The following is a 27,011-nucleotide window of genomic DNA, read 5'->3' as shown; positions in this document are numbered from 1 at the left end:
TGGAATCCTGTAAAATAAATTGCTATTATCCGAGGCCTTCGCCCAAAATTATTTTATAAAATTAGACGTTTTGTGCAAAAAAAAAATAACCATTCTCTACTTTAGTCAACAGTAAAACTCCAATCCATCTAGTCCTAACACAACCTGAAGCCTCTGTTGGATGATTTTGGGATTAATTGTTGTTAATAAAATAGTCCAAGTCCATTGGTAATTAAAAGACGAAATATTTAAACAGTCCAAGTTACGATTTATTAATCGTGGAAAAGGAATGGAACTTAAGTTTGAGTAACGCCATTTTAATGGGTGATTGGTAACTCCATTTTAATAAAGATTTTTATTCACTCTTTGGAAAACATAAGTTACCCTTAAGAAACGCTTGTCAGATCCTTGACCAAATATGTTTTGAAGGGGTCCCTCTGAACACAGACTCTTGAAAGTGCAAAATAAAGGTAAAGGATTTTGGGGTTGTTGCTTGATAGAAAAATATCTGTTATGTGGTCGTTTTTTTTTAAGCAAGTTACGTGCGCTTTGTCATAACATATCGTGCACCAGCGAAGAAAAAAAGTGTTATTTAATTTCTTCCTTTTATAGGTCAACAAATCATCTGAGAAAACATAAAAAATCTACTTTGTCATTCACTCTCTTCCATCAGCTGCTAAACCGGCGGGAGTGCAACCTTTAAACTAACGGTTTGCTGACGCCTCCCTGCCCGGTCTCTTGCACGCTCTCTGTGTGACGCCCAGCACTATAAATCAGCGTCCGGAATGATTTAATTGTAGCGTCACATGTTACGGCTCAATCTACCTCGATAGGTTAATACCAGCACCACAACGTGGCTGGCAAGCCAGGGGGGAGAAGGGGGTGCAAAGAAATGTTGAGAGTCCGCGTAGGTGGAGTTTGCGAAGTGTTCTTTTTTTTTGGTCCTAGGCAGAAAGAGGGGGGGGAGAGGTTTTCAGGAACGTGCCAATACCGGAAGTTTCCGTGAGATTTTTTTCTCAGATAAAATCCCCTTTTCATTTTTGCGAAAGCGACCTCTCTTCGGGATCCGTCCGAGCAGAAATTATTTCGTTCTAACGAGGTGCACGAGACTAATAACGTGAGAGTGGGTGGGTCGCATCGCGTTAAGTTCGGATATAACCCGAGGCTCTTAACAGATCTGCAAGTGTTTATGACTGCGGCATGGGTGTGACGGTCCCTTTGATGGGAGAAGAGCACTCCGGTGAAAAATGTGACCTTAGCGATAGGGGCTGGAAACTTCTCGAGCCCGAGTGTCAAGCTGCGCGTCTAACAAATAGAACGTGTCTCCTCCTACGACGACCAGGAACAAAGGGGTTGATAATGAGCACGTGCGCAGTAAAATGGAAAGCGGGGGACCGCACAGATATATACATCGCGTTAAGCTTAGATAAAAATCAGTGGCCGCCGTGATTGAAGAGAGGCGTTGTCTTAATTGTGGCTTAGCGTCAGAATGACAGATCTGACGGAATGCTTGGCTTGATTAGCTAGACCGTACTGGTTTCCGGAAAAAGAAAAGACAGATAAGGATAGGTGAAAAGCCGCAGTGTTTAATTTTTTTAGGTTTAAACTTATTGGTTCTGGGACGATGAGATAGTTGGTGAGATGGGAAGGAAGTGAAGATTTCATTCTGCGCTTTTGCGGTTTTTCTTTTTGTGCCAGGGAAATGATTTCGTATTAGGGTGTAGCGGCCGCAGAGACTGGAAACTATTTCTTGTTGAAAACGCAGCGAAGTGATGCAACGAAAGCTGTCTGGAGCTTGAGGTAGCTTCCTCAAACTTGATTCATGTAAAGAAGGACGCGAAAATTACCCATCGCTCATTGTCCAAATTATGTTTTTGTTTTGACATCAACGCCCAAGCTAACGGACTTAAAAGACAATATTATGGACAGTACTGCCTTCACCATCCTGTGTACACCGAACTGAGATGTACATCGTCCTATGTACGCCTCAGTTCGATGTAAACAGGATGCACCAGAAACACAGAACATGGCTACTGATCTTATTATATAAGGTTACTATAATTTCACTATTGTTAAACTCATGAAAATAAATTTCATAATAAATTTAATCAAAATCGTCTTAAATATTGTTTTCACAATTATATCACGCGTGACAAACTTCCAAGAAAATTTTACAATTTAGAAAAACCCACTTTTTGTTTCTTTTATTTGCGAGTTCATTTTTACTATATTTTTTTTTCAATATTTTGTCCAAATAAGGATTACATATTAATGTATTAAATAAATTGGCAGTTTTCTCAATTCGAATCACCCGTTATAATTCTTTCTTTCTCGCGCAGCGTTTATTTTTATTTATTTATAATTATACAAATAACACCAAACTGATTAATTACGTTGACATAGCAATATTAATACGATGATTTATAGTTTTTCCACTTAAATGAAGTCGCGTGAGCTATTACTGAATTTTTACTCAATACTCTGTGTTTATTCTACTCTGCTCCACCAGGTGGATGGGATAGTTTTCTTCTGACGTATGCGCGCGCGTGCGCAGAATAACCCAAAAGTCTGATCTCTCATTTGGGCTGACTAAAGAATACATAAATCGGACATTTTTATGATTTATCGCGATGTTTCTCAAGCTTTTGTCACATGAAGACAAGTGTGGACTTGAAAGTGCGCATTCGACACGTTCCTAAGGTCAAATAGGTTAAGATTGCTTACACTATTACAAAAGAATGCCTTTTTTTTTTTTTTTTTTTTGTAGAATAAACAATGTTGGCGTGACAAATCGCCATCTCTAGAATTTTAAACAGTTAAAGCGCATAAATTGTCCAGTATGTCAAAATCTGGGTATTTAGCAATTTTTCACGATGAGACAAATGCTTTATGGTCATTTGACACTAAAATAGTTGAGCAGGCTGAGTTAACAGTTCAGGGTCTTGTTTTATGATCCTTCATGGCACGTGGAGAGTCTCTGGCGAAGACTGTTCTCCTAATCATATAGCAGTAACATTACAAAAGAATTACATACAACGATAAATATAATATATTACAAGATGCTTGTGTTTTCAGGTTACAAACCTCGGACTTTATTCAGCCTTCCAAACATAAGATGGCATTTTTCTTTCGGATTATCATATTGTGGACATAGTTGGTTATACATCACTTAGGAATGGAATCCAACCTGATAAAGATCATCTGCACTTGCTATGGGAGTGTTTGAGCAGGAAGGTACAGGTAACTTAATTTGAGTCCGCTCCTTTGTAGTTCGAGAATAGGTTTAATACCTCATTGCTAGAGATGAGATGGGACATTCTCAACATCTGAGACAAAATCCCAGAAATTGGGAATATTTATGAAGCCTACAAGCACTTTAAATGAGTTGTGGTCTGTCTCGACGTTATTTGATCCGGAAGTTGTGGATTCGAAGTTTGGCCAAATGGATGGTTCTCTATTTTAGTTTCTGAAGCGAGGGTGCAGCCCAAACCTAATTGCTGTTTTTATATATTTTTCCGTAGTCCATGTGATACTGATCTAGACGAGATTGTGTTCAACTATCCAGCGAAGGATGCTAAATTCCTTGAGCGTTATATCTATATAATGATTGAATCTTAGCTTCGAATCTGTATTTCTCGAGATTTTAGACTCGTGACATGTAGAGATGTTGATGCAAAATAATGAGGGTCTGTTAGCTGTGGAGGAATATTTGAAGGAGAAAACCACGGTGATGGTTTTATCTGCGTTAAGGTTTAGCATCAACTGATGAAGGAATTTAGTTTGTTGTTGATGATATGAATGATCATTGCTGGAATTGTTACTGAAGGAATCTCCTTGAGGAGCCAAATGTCACCTACTTAAGTGACAACATCATCTCAGGCCTTGAGAAAAGGTAAACAGAAGATAAATGAACTCTGGAGTGTGCTTACCACATTCTAGTAAGTGAAGAAAATGCTTCTGTTTAACACTAACGATTGCAGGAATGAAAATGGGATCCTGAAGATCTGTTGTCCACCACAGATCTTCGGGATTACAAGGGCGATAATATTTAAGATGTCGAAAGCAGCTTCACTGTCAGCAGAAATCACTGCGCGTTGAGATTTGTATTCGGAAGCTTCCAAAATGTATGTTTTGAACTGTAACTAGATTGGTCGCAATATATCTCCATCACTGTACAGATATGCTGTGACCAATCATAGTATATCTCTCATAATTGAATTGCTCGGGTGCCTGCAAGAGATGTTATGCCAGAACAGGAAGGAGTGCTTCAGGAACGTGGAGGCCTAAAAGTGTTTTAGAAGAGTTAGTCTCCTTTTTCTGGGGAATGGAGCAGCTTTGTAACTGTTCCATTCAGCAGGGAAAGTTTTCTGAGCAATAACAGCATAGTATATGAAGAGTAGTTGGTTAAGCAAGTATTAGCCCTGACGTAGCCCAGTGGTCAGGAGCGAGAGTGCATAGCACACGTTCCTTGAGTGAACCGGGGTTCAAGCCCGTGACTACTAAATACGATAAATATTTGTATTGACGATTTATTGTAAACTCTTCTGACTTGGTTGTCGTGCCGGAGTATAAACATAAAATTTATTTTATTAGATGATGCACTTGACATTGTAGCGCGAAACTTGGTTAATTACGACATTGATAATGGGCATAGAAATTTGATAGCATCTGTTGGTTGGTTCAAATAGAGAAAAACACAGTAAAAGAAGCATTATTGGCTTCGACGTATCTCTTGACTTACCGCTTTGAATCTGTTAAAAATGTTGAGCTTGATGACCTTGCAGTGGTACTGTTTCTTTCACAAAGCTGACTCATCTCAGAGAACCACCATACTGCAGATGTTAAGAAAACTTCATATCCATCTGCCACTGCGCATACGACAGATTCCTGTTCGGGGTCTAGCCACGTTTCCGCTTAGCGAAGAACATTAGCAATTCGGGACACGAGCAACTATTTGAGGATCTCCAGTTTATTGTGCATACTACGCTCATTTTGGTAGGATGGCGTGGGATATTATGACACTTAAGTGGTGGAATTCTATTCTTCCTATTGGTGATAATGATTTGGATTGGTAATTTGTTCACGGTGGTGGAGATCCTTTCGTTGATTATAAGAAGACTATCACTTGAACCATGGTTGACTAGAGGTAATTCTAGATGGTCCATAGGCAAGCTCACTGGTTATAATAATTTCTTTTATGTCGGATGTGTGCTATCTGGCTGATATTAGAACAATGCCAGAAAACATGAGACCACGTCTGTGTCTGAATATGTCGCCGCCTTTGACATGTTTTTATCGGCTTCGCTAGCGCAAATAAGGCCCCGAGGTGTCCGTGTATCACACCTGTAAATTGTTTGTTTCTTCCTTAAATTCGGGATGAAGAGCCAGAGTTTTCAGAAGAATAACTTTCATCCTTTCCTAGAGGGTTAACTCGCCCATAGTGTTTAAAAAAAAAAAAAAAAAAAAAAAGCCCATAAGTTCCTCCCATCCAGATGAGGCTCAAACCCAAGCCACTTCTGTTGTGTGGAAGGACAGCGGTCGTAGCCATTAGCCCTTGATGCGGAATATTAATTTTCGTGTCAATTCTTAAGCCATTTCACGACCCAATATTCAGGCTCAGCAATTTGTTGAAGTACACTTTTTGGTGCAAACGCATTGGCTGTATCTCTTACGGGATATGAATAGCGAAGAACGCATTTTACGATTAGTCTTGCTTTAGTTTTGATTAGTCAATGATTCCTATTGAATGGAGAACTTCTAGAGATGTCTTTAATTTGGTGTTGATGAGATGTTAGCTAAAGATTAGACCATCATATCATTTGTGACCTAAATCTCTATGGGATGTAACTTTTCCTGTAGTTTACCTCGATAATGTTAAACAATTTCTTTGTGGTGGAGAACCTTTCAACAGTCTTTGCTTGGTTTATTTCGAGTCAGATTGAGGTTAGGTAATCTTCAAATTGCGATTTTTTTTTGGTTGGCCAATTGAGTAGCATGAGGAACATGTGTTGAGTCAGAAGATGTAATGTAGAGTTTTAAGTCGTCGACATATGACAAGAAATCAGGCTTGAGTGTTAAAAAGGACTAAAGCTACCATGAACAGGGTGGCACCTGTATTTTTTGTACTTTATGATTAGATGTCTGCGCTTCTGAATAGATTTAATTATTTGTAGACAGTTTCCTGTAAGTTTAGAGTAATTCTTAAGGTCGAATTAGGTCCATATATCAATTATTTTATACGCCAACTGTACAAATGATAGATCACATTGAGTTTGCGATAGATTTAGGATCTTCTTTCTCCTTATGAGAGTTAGCAATAAGTTGGTGTATGTTGATCTTCCTTTAATAACCATACGGGGGTTAGGATTGAAGTCTAAGATCACGAGGCATCAATAATCATGTGTATGAATTGCTTGCATCACCTCTGTCTGTTTACTTCGAGTGGTGAAAACCCCGAGTTCTTTTTCATCCAGCTGAAACTTTATATCGGAAGCTGAGGAAAATTGTAGAGGCGAATCAATATAAGCTGCTGCAACAATATTCAACTTTTAGGGTACTCGCTCTGTTTGTAACGTTGCACGTGGCCATTTTCTAAACTTAAATATCCAGAATATGAACCCATTTCATAATTTAGTTTGTGAAGCAGGCCTGTTTTCTTCCACTTCTGTAGCCCCTCTTTGAGCATCAAGTGGCACCGCATAACTCCTGATTACGGAGAGGGCTAAACGACTTCCTTTATTCATGAACCTTTTTGAATATTTTATGCCCCTTTTTGTGCGTGTTCTGTCTCTTATGCATTTGTTTAATATTCGTGTCTGTTTACGGTATCCGTTCAATCATCACTGAGTTGTTTAACAGTTCTGATCAGTAGTGCAACGAGTGAGGTGGTAGAAGTGATTGATCACTTTCCAAAAAGCGTAAAAAAATGAATAAAAACATCGAACTCGCTTTTGGCAAAATGAAAAATGAAGCGAGCAATGAGGTAATCAGCCTCCCCCCTACCCCCCCTCTCTGGATACTCCCCTATTATGCTAGCTCTTCATCACAGACAATGCAGTTCCATTGATTCGTGCAAGTGGAGGTATGCGACGTCGATTTATGTCACTTTTATGATGCCAGTCGTCTTCTTTAGAATTACATTTCGCGATTCTTTGCTGTTATTGATTGGAATTTAGCATGAATCACCATGCAGATGGAAAAGTAGCATATTTTGAAGCAGTCTATAGAGACTTCCTGAAAATGTACACTCGTTGTGGATTTTTAAGTTTAAATTTTCTTCAGGTTCTCGGTCATTTCAGGTGTGTTTAAGATCAAACTGCTCGTTGGATTCCAGCGAAGGGACTTGAAGAATATTCGGTTCGGGAATTAAATGGACGGGCGCCAATTTAGTCCCCAATATATGGCTTAAATTTGCGTCATTTTAGTTTAATTCATTCATTAATTGTATGTTTATGCGACGAACACAGGTTGAACAAAGATCCATCCTAGTTTTGAGTTGCATGGATCGCCGTCCTCCCCACACCGGGTGGAAAAGACCTGAGTTCGAATTTTTATGGGTCTTTTTCACAAGGTGGTTGAGTTAGTTGGCCTAAGGCGAGAATAGCATGGTTTTCCCTCCCGGAAACGAGTTTTTCGTCCAGAAAAACAGAAAATCGACCTTAGAACACATGCAATTCACAGACAATATACACAGAGCAACATGGTCTAAGTGCCCGATGCTTCCAAAAAACAAACAAACCAAGTTTTTCCCTTATTTTGAAGTTACGAGTACAGTGTTATTTATCTTAGAGTATCTTATTTGCGAGAATTTTGTCATTTTCTGATTATGTTGAGGGTAGTGTACATTCGATATTTTTTCTTATGTTGATTATTTAATTATAAATATTATTAATCTAGGGCTTTCCTTTAGGAATTCAAAGGACGAAGTTTGTGCAAACAAGTGTTTTTATTATCTTAGTTGTTTTTGTTGCTAGATTAATCCGCCCCCCTCAAGCACATGATGTTCGGTTTATCTAATACTCCCGTGCATTGAATTTCTTATCAGGTATTAGTTTTGTCATTCGCTATGTGATTTATTGGAATTATTATCCTTGATTCTAAATGCCTTTTATAAGTAGCACAGTGGCTAAACTAAGTTCATCTATGGGCAGGAGGTTGTCGAACATTGGAATAAACTCCACAACGCTGATGCAGAAAACATTGTTTCTTACATCATTTGGCCTTACTAATAATCACTGCCCTCACAGACACCAGGTTAAACCGCCTGAGTTCGAATCCCGTCAGTAACGTGAGGAATTTTTATGGGTTTTTTAGCAGCGTGACTGAGTTAGTCGGTCTCAGCTGAGGGTTACTTTTTGTTTCTTCCGGAAACTCCGGTTTGTCGACCAGCAAACCGACCGAATAATACCCGCAATTATAGACACAATATACTGATACCTCGTAGCCTTAGTTGCTTTGAGATTTAACAGATGCACACAGTTTTTCGTCCTGTGGCGCGCACTTATCGTAAGACTGTTCGTAGCCTTCAATAATGGGTGCTGAAAGTGGAGTGTGAAACTAAAGGCTGCCTGTTGTTCCCTTATGACCCTCTCTTGTGTCTATCAGCCCTCTGGCCGTCCACGATGATCAGCAACGAGAAGAGGGCGTCTCTTGGTTCGTCTGCTATGGAACCCCATGCGTCTAAGTGTGAGGTACGTCTTCATTCCCCATATTGTATTGCGATGTCAACTGTTGAGCCCGTACAACGCGCTGCATCCTTCGCTCACGCGAACATCCACCTTGGGTAATCCTTTACAGTTCTGTCGGCGGGAGGTGATTTTATCCGTTCGACACCCTTCTTTGTACACCGTGACCACAGTTGGCCCTGAGAAACCGACAAGACGTGCTGTTTCCGATATGGAAGCATCCGACCCACGAGCTCCCACAGTCATGACTTTTGAAATTCCGTGTTTATCGCTTTGACTTGCATACTCTCAGATGCAGATTACCACTACTTTAGAGAACGAAGCTATTCGGCTTTTCATATTGCGAGCTATGCGACATAGTCCATTACGGATAGGGGTGGCCATCATTTAGTGATCACTGAGGGCAAGTTAATTCTTGGGTGGTCCTTAGATGACAGTTTTTTTTTTTTTGTTCCTTCAAGATCGCTTTTGCTGGACCCTCCAGATCTCCCTTCGGACAAAGCAACTGCAGCTGTGAGATCCATTCTGAGCTTCTTGGTCTGGAGTAGATGGCAGCATTAATTAGTGGGACTTTATTCAGCGGAGGATTCTTGTGTGGTATCTACGTAGTAATACGCTTTCCAAAACTTGGATTACTTTTTTTTGTTTTTTTCCTTCTTAAATTTGTCTCTTAACCTTTTGGCTACTGAGCAGTAGATCCTGATTATGGAACTTACAACAGAATTTACGCTGTTCCTAAAATAATGCTGAATTAGAATTCTCTTTTGGGAATCGTGTCTGAACTGCATATGTTTTCCGAAATTTTATTGATGATCCCATGGTGACATTTACTTGAGATTCTTTTTTTTTAGAGGCCATGGGAGCATATTACATATGATTGATTTTGGTCTGTAAAAATGTCTCGGGATTGCTTGATGTTTTGTACTTTTTAGCAATAAAGTGATGTTATATAAATAACTTTTTGTTTTGTAAGAATAGTCAAGTCATTTAGACCTTAATTATCTGTGTGTCCGATATAATCAATATCTTAATGACGACCTTTGACCGACGAAGTCACCACCTGCCAGAGAAAAGCACAATCTAAGTTATTCTACCAATACTGGTGGAATCTTTAATAATCCATTACAGTTTAGTTTTGAGCGATATTTTCGTCTAAGAAACTTTAACTGAAGCTTCTCAACGTGATCTGTACTCGGTTCAGGACTTTTCCCGAGTCTGATCCCAGTTGTGTACGTCATAATAGTTTGATTGCTGGGAGGAGCAGTGGAGTGTTGTTTTAGTACAAAATTTACCTTTACAGATTATTTTGGCGATTCGTGACGCACTGTTGCTGCCCTAATGGTCTCTTAGATGTGAATAGCAGGAAGTTTCTTACTCCACCTGTCATCAAGGCTAACGATAATGATCGTCCACTCAGCTCTGTCATTAGCCTTCTGGTGCAGTCCCTTTTAACTTACCCACAGACTATCAGGTATCTAACTGATGATCACCTGACTTCCGTTCCCAGCAAAGTTACACCAGCTTTGTTAAGATCACCAAAGACATCAAAAATCATTAACAAGCAGTGGCCGAGTTAACGGCAGATTTTTTTCACGATGGTCAGGAACCATCGAAAGTTTGGACCAAAAGAACTACTTTGTTTTGAGCAGGGAAAAGGAAAATTGCTTTAAAAGAAGTATTCAAAATAGATGCAGTTAATATCGCTTCTAAAACATAAAATAAAAATCGAAATCTAAAACATCAAGCAGTAATTTAAACTTTGAATTGGTGTGCACCTACAAAACGTCTAAAGGATTATTCTTTTTAGCTTATCACGGGCATGAAAATGCTTAATATTCTAACACTTGAATCCTAACACTAAGTCAAGTTCTTGGCAAAGCGCCTTCTGGCTGAGAAAAATATGGAGCCAAACGAAATAATGATGGTATTGGTGTCAAAAGTATAGAAGAAATCTTCGAAGTGTTTTAAGATCTGCTGGACACATGGACACTCGTCAAAGATAAAAGAAAAAAGGCATGGTCTGTCCATCGTATTATTTATAAATAAGAAACTTACCATTTAGTTGGTTGTTTCATCTCCACTGAATAACTCAATGGAACATCTTGAATTTCTTCTTTTATAATCTATCTTTTGGAGCTGAGTGACAAAAAAACTAAAACATTAAGGACTTTACCTTCCGCATTATTTGAGTAGCGTAATCGAATATGTTATTCGAAACTGTGGCGCTTTCTTAATTTATTATCGTTGGGATATTCTATTATAGGTACGCCTGACAGCCTTATTTACCGCTCACATACTGTGCTGGCGCAAGGCCTTTAATAAATTTTATCTTGCTCCTGAAAGCAGCTTGCCTTTTAGCTACAAAACGGTTTTCCAGTTTAATGGAAATCAATGTTTAAGCAGCAGAGGATGCCTACGGCAGATCGATCAATTCTATTTAGCATGGCCACCTCAGGTAGTGGCCAATTTCGGAATTCACATAGGATCGAAGTGGCGATGTCAGAAAATAGAATTTCGAAATGCTTTTGGACAGAAGCTTAATAGAATTCTTAGAGGCGAATACGGTTGAGTTATCAGCTCCTCAATCTGCGGGGCTTATTCCTGTTACTGCAATAAATTGGGAAAATAACGTATTAATAGAAAATGAAGGCGTAGTTTAACGCGTACCTGTTCCAGGAGCTACTTCATTTCACAACACGCTGTAGTGGGAAATCAAATCCCGAAATGAAAAGTAATAGGAAGATAAATATTGAAAACGCTTCACCAAAAGATCAGCTTCTCTCTTTCCCAACACCCACGATTTTGGTGTTCATAGATGGTACCAGAAACTGAGGTCATAATAACAAGAAAATGTTTGCTATCAAAAGATTGCTTATATATAAAGTACCCCGAGAGTTTTGGTGAATTTTGTACGTAAATTTGATGGAGGAAAATATAGGCTATTTATATTTAAAATATTTTTTTAAACTGGCATCGCTTTCTAATTGAATCTTCTTGGATATCCTCGATGGTTGGACAAAACTTCTGATTTTTTGAAGTAGTTAATACTGTGCCAGAAATGTGCAAATACTCTCTTACAAAATAGTAATTTTGAAACTACTTTACCAGGTGATCTCAATTGAATAATTTACCAAGATAAATGATTGTTGTTTCAAGATTTTATTTATACTTTGCGGTGTTTATTGCCATTATACATTAAATATTTCGCTTCGCAGAAATGCGAGGAGGTGGGAAGTTACGCATCCGCTCTTGATGATGCTTTGAATAGAGCCGACACAATGGAGATGACCCAGGATGGTTGCAACTTCCCTTGGAAAACGATTGCTCATCTCCAGACTTCAAATATGGCGTATGGAAACGCATTGTGCCTGATGCCGAAGTTTAGCAGATATTGCTGTTTTGCTAATCGGATCTCAATACTGATAACGTTGAATTATGATATGTTTCCTACTCCATATTTCAATTAAAGCATCCAACGTCGATATTCAGGATTCAGGGGGTGCTAAAATTTGGAATTAGTTATGTGGAACTACCCGATTTTGGTATAAACTTCATTCAGTATCGCTTTGTTTAAAACTAAGGATGGCTAACATCGAGCAGTTAATTTTAATAGTAAACGTGAATTAAATGATTCAGAAAATGTGAATATCTATAATTTACCTCTATAATATCAGCTGGGTATATTACATAGGAAAGGGATAAAGAGAATAAAATGTTATTTTATTCTTTTCCTGTGTATTCTTTTCCTTGATCATATAATCCATATCAAAAATTTAAATAAAAGCGCTACTGTACAATGTTGTTGTTGTAGGACTTTAGGTACATCACTAACTTAAGCGTATTGAGCCGACACACACAGGCCAAAAAATTGCGAACCTTTATTGAATCGGGCCCCCTTCCTTTAAGCCCAACATTGATTCTCTAAAGTGTCTAATTGTAACCATTCTTCTAGCAAACTATCGCGCCTGCTACAAAGTTGAAGAGGACTTCGTTACCGAATAGCTCTTTCCAGCATATCTCGCACATTCTCAATAGGATTCAGATCAGGTGAATGTGGGAGCGAGGGAAGATGATGGAAATCCATGTCGTGTTCGCCCAACCATTCTTGCACGACGCACTGTTGCGCTGTCATCCAAAAGTGGCCATCACCTTCGGGATAAAAGTATGACATTGTAGGGTGCAGTAGATCTGATAGAAAATTAAGGTATTTCTTGGATGATATCTGGCCTTTCATCGGTATCAATAGACCCAGTCCTTGCCAACAAACATTCCCCATACCATGATACCGCCTCCACATGCTTGGATTGTCTTAACAAGGCAATCAGGTTCCATCGGTTCGTGAGGTTCTCGCCACACTCTCTCCCTACCAACAGTGCAAAACAAAGTGTATCGTGATTCAGTACTAAAGGAAGGATAACTTTCTGTTATCCTTCCTTTAGTACTGAAGATACATCTTTCCTGCCCAGTAGCCACCAACTGACATCAGATACACTTCTTTTCTTCCTTATAATTTGCATCCATCTGTTTTATCATAATCATCTTTCATACTGCATTTCTCTCCGCACATAGTAATACATCCTTTTGAAAATTAAGAATAAATCTAGCGGTAGCTGTCTCGCTATCACAGCCTCATTGGATGCTGTTCTACAAGCCATTGTCGTTTTTAGTAACGCTGAACGTTGAATTGCAAACAGCTTTCTCACATTTCCTTTTTTGTAGTGCACAGTCAATTCACAGACGAGTTCCATAACTCACTTTTGAGAAAAAAGAAAACACAATAAAATGGGTCTAACGCCCTACCTTTTAGACCTCAGTCCTTTCTACTCACCCTAGAAATATGTCTGAAAAAATTAAGTATCCAGCGGGACTGTAATTACCACCAGTGATGCGGCATACTTCCCAACAAAAAGCCCTCCACGACAGCACTGTGGTTTCTCCAGTCAGTCATTTGGAGTGGTTCTGCACCAGCCACACACCAGAGACATTTCTAAAGGCGTTTTCAGTTGGGGGTTGTAGTTAGCTGATTTCATTTGGAGGGAATAGTGGTTTCCTTCGTGAACTATTCAAGGCAACCTGCACAGGCATAATTCACGATGAAGCCGTACGGCCTGAGTTGCCGATGCGGCTAAAAACTGTCAACTACCTGACCTAACCCAACGAAAGTCAATATCCTGTCACACCCACACCTGCCCATCTGATTGGAATAGGATGTCTTTGTCGAGGATGGATCGCGAAGACTCATTTCACCAATCTTCTTTCTGGAGCGACAATGCGCTTTAAATCCAGTCATGTATTAAAATCCAATGTTGCAAATGTTGTTCAACTGACTCAGCCAGAATAGTCGTACCAAAATCTTACATTTTAGAACCATTTTTTTTATGAAACGTCCAAGCACGAAAGATATTAGAACCTTAGTACTTGCGTGGGTTGAAGGTTGAGAAGATGGAAGAAGGTACTTGTTGACATTAGATTTGAATTTCTGCAGACTAAGTTTCAGGAAATACATATGAAGGAAGGTTATTTCAGAAAACGAAAGTGGAAGGAATAAATGAGGAAGAAGAAAAGTTGGTTCTGTTTTACTGTCCAACTTAAAAAGTTAGATAGTAAAAGGATGCTAACTGGTTGCAACACGTGTTTCGGACTGGTTCGGAAGAGAGAGCGGGAATAATATAAGCCAATTCAGAAGAACAGTGCCCATGGAAGTATCTGTAGAAGAGGCATGCAGCAGAAAAAGTACATTCATGAGACAGACAGTTGAGAGACTCTGTTAAAGATGGGTCATTAATTAGCGTAGTCGTCCTCCTTTGAATGGAGCTTAGTAGCCTGAGAGAGGTTTCGGGGCATCCCTCCAAATGCTGGAACAATATTCCATGGTAGGGCGGATTTGCAATTTGTTCAGAGTGAACAGCTGTTTGGATGAAAAATAACGCCAAAAGCGAAAGAGAAAACCAAGTTTTTTTAGATGCAGAGGAAGCAATATTTGTAATGTGCTTATACCAAGAGAGATTAGAAATCAGGTAATTCCTAACAGAGATATGTGATCTTGTCTAGAAATCTGAGAGTCATCGAAGATAAGCGTAGGAGCAGAAGAGTTCTTTTGCGAGATATAAGACAGAACTTAGTTTTAGAAGGATTAAAATCAACTAAGTTATCTTTCCCACTAGAGAATTACCTGGAGATCAGAATTTAAGGAACCAACAGTGGATGTTTGAACGAGGCAAGGTTTCTCAAACTGGAAGGTGTAATGCAATGTGCTATCATCGGCAAAACTATCAATAGGATTTCCAGTCAATGGAAGAAGGTCATTGATATACAAAAGGAAAAGAGTGGAAGAAACAACTGAACCTTGGGGAACACCAACATTAGTGGGCAGAGAGCTATCACTCGCAGTGAGCGGTCAGAAAGAAAACTGGATACCCACTTATAAAAAAACAGTTGGCAAACCAAAAAATAGAACTTATTTAAATGACTTATGCCAAACACCATGAAAAGCCTTAATGTCAAGAGCAATTTTGAGTTTCACCAAACTTTTCCATTGAATTTGTTTACAGATGGGTAACATAAGTATACCAATACGGATGCTGTCAATGTAAATGCTGTCGACATTGACAGCATTCATATTGGCGATCATTTATCAGATTCAAAGTTTCTAGATAATTTGAGTTGGCAGTTAACGGAGTTCTCTTTCTTTAGAAAGAGTAGAAGTAAAGTGCACTGGGACGATAATTGGATGGGAACTATTTGTCACAATTTTTAGGAACTGGCTGGATATGAGCACATTTCTAAACAGAAGGGAAAACACTTGTGGAATAAAAAAGTGAAAAAAGGCGACTCAGAAGAGGAGTAAGCTGAAAAGCACAGGTTTTGAGAACAAGTACAGAAATACCATGGCCTCAGCCAGAATAGGTGTACCGAAATTCTTCATTCTAAAACAAGTTTTTGCATTTGGACCAATTACGACGTTAGTTGCATCATGCAAGGCGAGACTCTGATTGTGGTTGGTGGTGTTTAACTTGTGTGTGTGCGTGTGTCGTTCTCCCATAAAAACAGAGGTTGTGGAGGTCCGTTCATAGTGTTGTCATGCAGACTTAAACCGCTGTTGATGTTTTGCAGGGATGTCTGACGAGATGGTACACGTTACCAATTCAATTCAGGATACCATCACTGGAGGACGGCTTTCTTTTGTTTGCTGTCAGCAATTCCAAGAACTGACAAATCAGCAATGATATCTAACAATAACACCCACTTGAAATTAGTCAGCTCGACTCTACATGCTATGACGAGAACAACTAATTTGTGACTCATACAACTTCCTTATATACCTGTATGAGTCACTTGTTTACCTGCAAAGACCAATGTCTTATTTAGGTAGTTTGTGACTACAGTGCACATTTAGAATACATAAAATGAAGGCAGCGGTGACTCTGGACCAAGCGCTTGAGTGTAGCACAGTGGTTATAATCATCGTCCTTCCACACTGAGTGGAAAATTCCTCAGTGCTAATTCCATGAACGAGGAAGTTTTAATGGATTTTTGTTTTTTTACAAAGCGGCAAATAGACTACAAGATGCATGCAATTTACAGACAAAGTATACTGTCGCCTTATAGCCTTAGTTCTTTTGATGTTTAATACACACCTAATCCAACCTGAGGTACATCTACCTAATAGCGAGTAGGTTCCCAATTAGTAATCAGAACAGTCTGGATTCTCCGGATATGGACTTAACTAAGTGTTGAAAGTGTGCAATGAGGATGCTGACCCTTGTTTACTCAATTTCTTCCCACTGAGTTGTTGGATGGATGTGGATCTCTATTCTGTAAAGTTCGTTCTACTGCAGTGTTCAATTGATCTGAGATTGGCAAATGGAGAGTCTGCCGCATTAAGTTAAATTCACTCATGCTCCTGGAACTAATTATCTACAATTTTAGCCACCATCCTGTTGGAACTCCAGCCACGAAGGGATGCACCTGATCGGAAACACTATCCAGATACCAGTGGAAGAGTTTAGTGATATAGGTTTTCAAGGGCTTTAACGTGCACCACAAAAATACTCTCCACACCATTACACTGCCACCACAAACCTGTTTTGCTGATAGACCTGGCAAAATGAGTCCATGGACTCGTGCTGTTTTCTGCACAATTCTTACTAACCTCCGTTGGCCTGTCGATTAATGACCATGCGATCGCTGTTCGACGAGTGTTATTGTGCTAATGTACATGCACCCAAGAAACAGTCGTACCTGAAAACCCCAACAGGGTCGCAATTTCCGAGATATTCATACTGAGGTTCCTAGAGACGACTACCGTGCCAGGTTCAAAGTCCTTCGAATCCTTTGTCTTGCCAATGTTTGCATTGAATTGCACACAGATTCAGCATCCCAACGCATCTGTGCACTTATTTTAAAGTGGCCGTTATAAATGAAAGTTTGCTTCTGGTTTTTGGGGCATTATTTGACGATGAAAAGTTGAATCGACATTAAATTTCAGTACTTTTAGTTCGAAATTTCAGTGCTTATTTAAAATGTTCCTCTAGATCTTTGTTCCAAATTCATGACAGTAAGCCAACCCATTTCCCAATATGCATTTATCCCCTAAAAAGTACTATTACACGAATATCTGACATAGAAGTTACGATAAATACTTCAGTAGAGAATAGGAGTTCAGTTCCTGAAGTATATCTAGTAATCGGTTGTTGTTTGTGCTCACGATCTGAAAGAATCAATGGCAATATTGTACCACACTGTTATGGAAAAAAGGGTCAACTGGCTTCGCCTTCCCCTCAATAATTATTTATTTCATTTGGTTAATCCCATCGCCAGCCAAAGTTGAGAAATACTTCTTTGAGACGAAAGGAACTTTATCTCGATTGATGACTGCATCTGCCGGAAACAGATTTTCATCCCGACAAATAAGCAAACCGATCATAAAAGATCTAATCTATAGACACAATATACTGACACTTCGTATGGTATTAGCTACCTTAGAAAAATACTCTTAACACCCGAAGCGTAGAATTAGGGATTACCCAAATTGAGTGCTCATCCAGTATTAAATTGAGATATTCCTTTAAAATATGTCGCTACCTCAATTACACAACAGCAATTCGTGTTATGAAGTACTTTTGCTTCCCCCATGTCAGCTTCTTGGATTTTAACTTCTTTTTTACTCTTGTCGATCTGGCTCTTATCAGCTTGATTTTCACTGAACAATTTCCTCATGTGTTCAGTCCAATGACATGCAGATTCAGATTGATTTGTTGTTTATGTATGATGATGGTTTATCTTTAACAATGGATATGCCTACATATTTTGAACCATAAATCCCAAGGAGATCTACTCTCCTTAAAGTTTAACAATAATTTGAAATTCATCCCCCTCCCCGATAATTTTGGAACTGAAATAAAATGTAAGATAAGACGAGTTACATCACGGACAGCCATTACATGCAACTGAATTTTCTCCCTGGTACGTCTAACACACGCTTCTTGATTAGACCGGGGTTCGAGCCCGTGACCACCAAATACGGAGGATGCGCGGAAAGGTCAAGGAATGACCACCGCATATCCCCGGAGCAATATGGCCTTTGTTGCTAATGCTCCTAAAAACCAAATAACAACAAATCCCTGGTACATCTGTTACAATACATACTCTCTTTTCAGGTTATATGTGTACATCTATGATTCTAGTTCAATCATTACCTTCATCATCTATTTATTTGTTCTGGATTCAGTTTCTTTGTTATCAACATTAAAAGCTTTCCCATCATTCAGAAAGATAAACGGCATGCTTTTCTAGATCAGGTCTCTTATAACTTGAAAAAGCTAATTGCAACCTGGATAAATAATTCTATCCAGTAACGTTTCATGGATTTAACTACAGGTCGTCCACATATTTCTGGGACATTTTACAATGGTTTCTCTGGATGTTGATGACATTCCTCATTTGGCTTTTTTCTTCTAGAAAAACGGCATTCAAAATCGCAGAATATCCTTAGAATATACCTCATCAGAGAACAAGTTCTCTCTCCATTATTACTCACAAGATGTCCATTCTGGTTTTCTGATTAGGGTCCATGGTCATCGTTAGAAACATGAATATTTATTGATGCGTAATATACGAAAGAATCATGTTTCTGGCAACATTTAACAACCCATGCAAAGTCTTTAACAAAATCTGGTATTAAGTTTGTTTTTATTTTATTACATTGCAAGAAGGAGTGTATATAATAGTACCGACATCGCATTAATTAATATTACAATAATTTTAATTATATAATTATTCTTTCTTACTGTAATATTAATTATTTTGTAACTTATCGCTTTTCTACTCGCATGTGAAGTAAAAAGATGAAAAAAACAAATCGGATTGCAATTTACATCTGTTGAGGCCTCAGATGAACCTCCCCAACCAGTTATCGTGCAAACTTGATAATTGTGTGCTCCCTGCCCCCGCCAGTACTTTTTTTTTTTTTTGCTTTCAGCGTGTTATCTATTTCTTTAAATATTCCTTATTCTCAAGATTTTCTTTGCTTCTTTTTTTTAGCGCTACTTTGATTAATCCATCGTGACTTAAGTTGGATATTCGCAGTCTGTGTAGGCACAAAAATAGCGGCCGGACCTTACGATCTTCCCCCGGAGTGCTGGAATAAATGAAGCTCTTTTTCTTCCTATTTATCACTTGTTGCGTGAGGCTAACCAAACAGGCTGGAATACGTCTGAAGGGATGTGATGCATTTTTAATTAGACTATTCATCACGGAATATCTTGAATTACGTTATTTTCCCCGCATTACTCTGCAAGCAGTTATGCGCCGTGTGCTTGTCTTCGTATCGGCACATTACAACAAAAAGAGAAAACGTCTTTTATTCGTGAACTTATTCAACATCACACGACATTCTGGTACAGTGGTTAATGTGTATGTTGTACCGCAGCTCACAATCACCAGTTCGATTCTATGTGAGATATTGCGGTAATTTCATTCGTCTATCTATCAAAACAAATACAGTTAACTTATCTTTCTGACCCTTCTCTGCAAAACATAATATCGCAAATCATTTAGAAGAACTAAATGGTATTTACTTGCTCTGTAATCGTAAATACCGATTGCTAAAAAGAAAACAAGTATTAGTAGTCGCAAATGATGTAAGATAGCAAGCTTCTAGAGCATCAGATAAAAAAAAAACCTTGCCCATCTCAGTTGTCCACCCCTCCAAGAATGTCTAGTTTTTCCTTGAATTTATTCAACCCATCCACTACTTCTACAACAAAACAGATGGAAGCTTGTTCCAGCAATCAACCACCCGCTGGCTGCAACCAAGCTTCCTCACATCTACCCTGCAACGATCCTTCCTCAATCTGTATTTAAACCTCTGTGTGTAGTCTCAGCAAGAGGAAGAATGTCAACGTTAAGCTTACTTAATCCATTCAAAGTCTTAAACACCTCAATCAGATCTGCATGCAGGTGCCTAGTCTCCATTCGCTGCAATTTGCAGAACAGAAGCCTTTCTTGATAAGAGCACGCTTTTGTTCTCTTCACCAACCTGGCTGCACTTCTCTGAACGTGTTGCTGCAGATCTACATCCTACCTAAAATGGTCTCCAGACCTGTATACTGCTCAAGATGCATCATAATTGTACAAAGGAATAATCACCTTCTTATCCGTATTAGCAAAGTTCCTGTATATCATTTACAAAAGCCCATGAGGTGTCCTGTCTGCACTGATTAGAAAACTTCATATCTGGCTGCACAATTATCCTCAGGTCAAATTAGCATAAAACAGCCATAAATTATCCTCTGTGCCCTGTTTATTGAATTCCTGTCTAATGTCGTGTAGGACTCCTTTTTTCCAGCAACTCAGAAGTGATTGTTATTAACATGGACCCCACAAACTTCTGGTAACGTTGTTTGTATTCCAACCCATGCCCACTGGGGTAGTGTCTTCCAGTTCTTATAGAGTCTGATGGTCCTTTTCGCTTCATCCCACATATTTTCGCTAGATTAATTGGTGTCTATGAGGGAATTGGCGAAATCCCCTAATGATTCAATTCCGACATGATTCAAGACCGGCCACGTGCTTGAATCATGTCAGAATGATATTGTGTAGGGAAAATATGTGGGATGAAGCGAAAAGGACCATCAGACTCTATAAGAACCTATAAGATCAGATCAAAAATAAAGTTCTTTAAAAGAATTAACTGTAGGATATTTGACGTTAAATACTAAAAGTCTACGAATGATGCATGTTCTTTAAAATCTTTAGCGTAATATTCTTTTCGCGTTGTAGTTTGTTGGTATTGACATCAACAATTCAGCTTCTATAATTTCGAGTAAAAATAATAAGATCCAAGTGATATTTGCCGTCATAGTGGCTTAGAACAAATCCTGTTTGCTACGCAACAACGTCGGTGGTACGTAATTCCATTTAAATGAACTCCACAATCATTTAGTCTTTCCCCTAAAAAATAAACAGTAAATATATAAACAATCAAATTCTGTGAAAGTTAATGACAAATGAATTATAAGAGACTGGGCTGTTTTCTCGATAATAATTTTATTTTATCTGTTCGGTTGCCTGTCGTTCTTGTAATGGACAGATGGAAAAGCAAAGAGATGGAAAGTAGAGAGGCAAATAGAATGAAACAGGGGTCGGGAGGAGAGTGCGTGCATCCCATACACTGAGGTGTCGACTCACACGCATAGCTCTCACCTTGCGTGCGGGATAGCATCAGCCTTCGCTGTTCGCTCCCCGCGAAAATATCGACATCGTTACCCATGACATCTCCATTCGGAGTACCAGGTCCCCGCCCCTTCTCCCGGAGTGATCAATCATATTAATTTCCTAGGCCTGGTTAATTACTTGGAGTTCACCACTGCCACCGTCCCTACTGAAGAGGTGGCTGATCAAGTGGGGACAGCGTAAACATGGTCTTTGACACCCCCTTCCTCACGCACCATCTATCTATCATATGTGCTAGCGCAGGATGTTCTCATCTACACCATCCCCCCCTCCCAAAAATATTCTCTCGAAGTCTCCACATCCAAAACGAAACGCATTCTTTCTTTACATTTCGTGCGTGCTCTGTGCGTATTTGTTAGCATGATGGTTGTCATGGAAACTCCTCCAAAGATAAATAGCAACGTGGCACAGGTGGCGAGTGGTGTGAAAGTAGGGAAAGTTAGCGAAACTGGTATGGAGTGGACTCCAGTTGTCACGCAACGATGAGCATCCCCCCATCACCCCTCACACAGGGATGTATATCTGTTGTCCGTCTGACCGTGTACAGGACAGATAAATAATTTTAAGGAGAATCGATACGCACACATTCTATTGAAATATAACTGGCGGCCACTAAGATTTGAGATCTTGAACTGGAAGAAGTGAAATTAGAATTCCAATATTGCTTAGACCTGCAGTCTAAAAGCGAGAGATAATATCGATATTTAAGGTAAGGTTTGTGGATGCCAATATTGGATTTGTTGTTTAAAAGAGAAAAATCAGATTGGCTAGCCAATACGAAGGGAACTTTTTGACCTTATATCCAAGGGCTCTAATATCTGTTCTACCATATAGTAATTTAATATGAATGGTGCTATGTCGAATAACGTTTTTTATTGAAGCCTCTGCGATCTCAGGAGATGGTTAGGCGTTTATCATCTCTCGTTCCAGCTCTAGAGTACATCCAATTTACTCCAATAATATTGACACATCCGGAATTTATGGGGAAAAAACATTTTCTTTTCTAAAATCCACGAAATCCTTTTTTTTCGGGCTAGTTTGTTCCACTCAGTATTACTTATTGATTTTCGCAATATGTCATTGAACTGCCTCTTGTTTGCACCGAACTCGTCTTATCTCTATTCGTACCATTTCAGAAAATCCGAATCACTTTTATGCGAAACTTATTCTTGATTCCACTCGAAGTGACGTCCATTATTTCAGAAAGCTCTCGGAGATGGCTCGTTTGAACAGAAATCTTAAATGTGCGTCGAAACTGAAACGTTTTTTTGTTTTTCGGTAGCGTCATTGATGCGGTGACGGTTTGAGCGAATTGATTATGCATACTGTACACGGGTGCTGCCGAAGATAACTCTGGTTTACGAATAAATAGGATGATGTATTTGTAGGGTGAACGCTTGAGAAATTTGCTGAAAAGTAAATAACTGTGTTGAGTTGTGTTGCCGCATCAGTCACTTAGATGTTCCGGGCGTCAGCTGAAAAAGAACTAAGTGACTGATCCAGGATCACTTCAGTTAGTAAAAAATAAATATCTGATGCATTCTTAATAGACGTGCAGGCATCCATCTATCCGATTGATATAGATTGAAATGCTCTAGTGGTTACTGACAGAAATCAGAACGTAAATCCTTTAAAGGAAGTTTCTGTGTATCCAAGAAAGGAAACCCACTCTGAGTCTGAAAAGAAATTTAGAAACATTACCCAAATAACAGAAGTGCACCAAAGTCATGTACCCAAACTTGCTACTCCAAGCCTGATTTCTTAACTTAATTTTCGAAAGGGCAAAGAACTAATACGAGTTCGTGGTCTTAGATAGTAGGGATTTATATATTTATCAACATAAGGTTTCAAAAACAGTCTTGAAAATCAAGTAATAGATATGGAAGCTTAAATCAACTTATATTATTTAGTTGGAGCTGTAAATTTTTTTGGCTTGTAACTAATGGTAAAACTCTAACCGAGGTCCTCATGGGTAGCACAGTTGGTAGGATCTCCATCCTCCCCACATGGGATAGAAAAGGCCTGACTTCGAGTACCATCGATGACGTGAGGAATTTTTAAGAGCCCTTTTAACAACGTGGCCGAGTTAGTCGGTCTCAGGCGAAGGCAGCATAGTTTTTTTTTTTTTTTTTTTTGTTCCTAGCTTACAATAACTCGAACCCAGACTTTAAACGAGACATCTGAAAGTTTCCCCATCAGGATATGGAAAGAAACTTTACTCTCATCAGGATATATCATAAGGGGAAGAGTTCTATCCATCATACTATTCGCAGCAGCTCTTGTACATCTGACATCATGAACATCAACAACCTTACCTTCGCTCAACCGTGCGACATATTTTATCCGAGTGTCTACGTTATAGACACGAACGTGGTTTATATTTTCATAATTCTTAGACATTTTCCAAAAGGTCTAGAATATTCATTTCTCAATATATTTCACTGGAAAACACTTTTTAAAGTGGCACGAATTTTTCATAAAGTATTTTAAGATACGTAAAGGGGCAGAGGATAAGTAACCGATTGCAAATTCCGATGTATCGCTGAACAGAATTAAGTCGATTATCACAAAGACACTTATGTTGCATACACCCATTTTTTTCCCAAGAAAAATACGATGAATTTATACAATTTTTGAATTATTATATTCTAATGCTCGCAACTGGTTTACCACAAAGGTGAGTTGTTTGAGATGTCCTCTTTCAAATACTTCTCACGATGTGCATGGATTTACGATTTTTAAGTTCTATGTTGTTTTCTGCAAGATTTGAAACTGTAATTAATGGGCTAAGGTTGGAAAACGGATTTCCTTTACATTTGTAGTAGAGTACTTTGATTGTGACGCCTTGTTTATTAGTATTCTGTTTAGTTATGAATTATAGGCTCGTATATTAGCATCGCATTTCTGAACTTTGGGGTTTTCTTTCTTTCTGCAGGTGTGGTTCCAGAACCGACGAGCAAAATGGAGGAAGAAAGAGAACACAAAGAAAGGACCGGGACGACCAGCCCACAATGCCCATCCCCAGACCTGTAGCGGAGATCCCATCCCTCCTGACGAAATCGAACGGCGGGAGAAAGACAGAAAAGAGAAGAAACTTCGGAAACAGTTGGAGCGACAGGTGAGGAGGCTACAACAAGCGAAGATTAAACCCGGAGTGAACATCGCCAGCCTAACGGAAGCCATCTGTCAGACGATCTCCGAACTGCGGTTAGTGAACTCTTGCAAGGAACCCAAGGACCTAGTCGGCAGTGAGGTGTTCGAGCTGCTGGAAACGATGGGATTCGACGTTGCTGACATCATAAACCAAACGGTTCACGACGACGATGAACGTCATGCGTTGAATTCTAATGACCTGAACAAACTAGATCAGGAGAGTGAGGTGTCCATCCGGGACACCGACAGGTCCAAAACTCCCTCTCTCAGCCAGCGTAACAAAGTCACAGCGAGCCTTCTGCAGTCAGCTTCTGCTCACAAGCTGAGTCCATTCAGCATTGAAAATATTTTGGCCGATAAGGAGATGCGAAACAAGCAGGGGGACGGAGACGCCCCCCACTATTCCGTCACCCAGCCGGTGGGATTTCTGATCCGTGTCGACAGTCCGTTGGAAGCCTCGTACCAGAGCAGCAGTGACCTCACCCCGAGTGACTGTAGTGGACCCAGTCTACCGAGTAGTCCAGATCACGTGGTCAAAGAGAGGGACGAGGGAGGAAAAGAAACTGACCACTGCTGCAACCTCCCCCTTGGCATAAAGCTAAGCATCAGCGAAGACGATCATAAACTATCATTACTCGGGGTTGTTAACTCTCCCCCGCCCGCTACGAAAATTGTCGGTGACACAGACGCTCTCCGTGCGGACTCCCACCACTAACTGCGCATTAGTCCCGCATCCTACGGAGAAGGGACGATGAACGAGTCGCTTTCAGCATCCGCCGTCAAGAAGGTGTGTCGAACAGTGCCCTCGCAGCAAAAGGCAGCCACTTCGAACGCCAAAAGTCATTTTTAAATGTAAATATTCCACATTTTGTGCGCTGTGACGTTTACCACCACATTTGACTGTTATACTGTAGCAAGTGCTGTTACTTTTCTTCGCGACAGTAGGGGCGGGAGACATTGTGAAGTTCCCTAAATACGTCTTTCACAATTTCAAAAGGTTACGATAATCTGCAACACCCACAATGACCTTTTTTTCCGATGTACAGTTACTTGGAGTGACTCCATCTTTCACTTGCAGCATGTGATGTGGCAAGATATTCACTGTGATGCTAATCTTTCATTATCCGGTTCAAAGAGTTGAGTTGCATCATCAGTGCACTCGGCAGAGTTACTTTCTGAAGGTTGCAATACTGAGGGACTAGCGATGAAGCAGCAGCCCGTTCCACAATGCCTTAGCAACATGATCTATAGCGGGATAGTCGTATTTCCAGCACTCTAGAGGTAGATCACCACATGACTGTGTTCCTACTTGACGATTTTCACAGGTGGCATTTAAAACTTTCCTTATTTTATCATCGATACTAGAAAAGAGGATTCCTTACGACGCGCTTGCGTGCTTTTCTGGCTCCTAGAGTTTCTGAAATTTAATGGAGAATCTCGTCATCACCACAAAAAGTCTAGTTTGCTAACAGGATGCAGGGTTAAGTGCTTGTTTCTCTGCATCCTACTCTCAGATGTGTTGTCTCTCACCTGCAGAATCGTACTCCCTTTCCTTGCCTCAAGACCTTTCTCCTTGAACTTTATTTCAGCTGTTGTTGACCATGAGAAGATAAAGTCAAAATGGCGGTCTGCAGTTACTGTTACTGTAGGTTGTACTGTGGAAGGTGTTGTTTCCTGGTTTGAGACATTTTTATATCTCGTTAAGACAAGAATGGATACTTTATAATTATCAGGAGGCAATGGAAGCTATTGTTCTCTCAAATTGTAAATGTAGCCTTTCCCGATTAATAAAAAAGAGTAACACTTTGGTACAGTGGGTTTGACGTAGTGCTTTTTCTCCTTTTTTTATAAATATTCTGCTGTTAAGACATAGAAATTTGACTCTTGAAGAAGAAGTTGTATTCCGTGTTTATAATACGAATGTCGATGTAAGTTTTTATTCATTTATAGTATGATTGAACTGTTATTTTGCTGTACCATTCTTAAGCTAAAACAGCCCATCTCTTTGTAATGGAAGAGACAGTGTGCACACGTAATAAGTCCAAGAATTAAATATCTAAAGATAAAATCTTCCATCATACTATGAATAACTTTCTTTCTAAACTTCAAATCATTACACCAAAGAACTGGCTCTAAATCATTTACGTTTATTAAGTTAACTCTCTCATTCAAAGAACAATTGGCCATTTCTTTACTGTCATCAAATTACAAGTTAATTGTGGAGACCTTGACCAATGAGAAGGAACCTTCCAGGAAAGGTAATGCCATTGAAGAAACCATTCATTTCTTCAATAATCTGTGACGCAATCCAGGATATTGTTTGAATCTTCCATCTAATTTGTATAAATTGAATTGTTAGATTTTCATACAAATTATGCTTTAAATAACCGGGGATTGGGAAATTTCAACTTATTTAAGAAAACTATAGAAGAAAATTAAAAAAAAATGAGATAGTACGTA

General features: G+C 39.3%; 1 protein-coding gene across 1 annotated transcript in view; it reads left to right on the top strand.

Annotated features, from left to right (window-relative positions):
* Positions 1–26,091, top strand: part of LOC150076343 (homeobox protein unc-4 homolog) — a 160,403-nt gene extending 134,312 nt beyond the window's left edge. The window contains exon 3 of the mRNA XM_090387016.1: positions 24,334–26,091. Within this exon, the coding sequence (XP_090243142.1) occupies positions 24,334–25,266 (933 nt within the window). The 3' untranslated portion in view covers positions 25,267–26,091. The remainder of the gene's footprint in view (positions 1–24,333) is intronic.
* Positions 26,092–27,011: the final 920 nt, after the last annotated feature.

The sequence above is a fragment of the Mastigoproctus giganteus genome, chromosome 13, assembly GCF_048544385.1.
Source record: "Mastigoproctus giganteus isolate SK-2022 chromosome 13, ASM4854438v1, whole genome shotgun sequence".
In the NCBI taxonomy this organism is placed as follows: domain Eukaryota; kingdom Metazoa; phylum Arthropoda; class Arachnida; order Uropygi; family Thelyphonidae; genus Mastigoproctus; species Mastigoproctus giganteus.
Note: the sequence above shows the minus strand (reverse complement) of the source record. Positions and strands in the feature narration are given on the sequence as shown.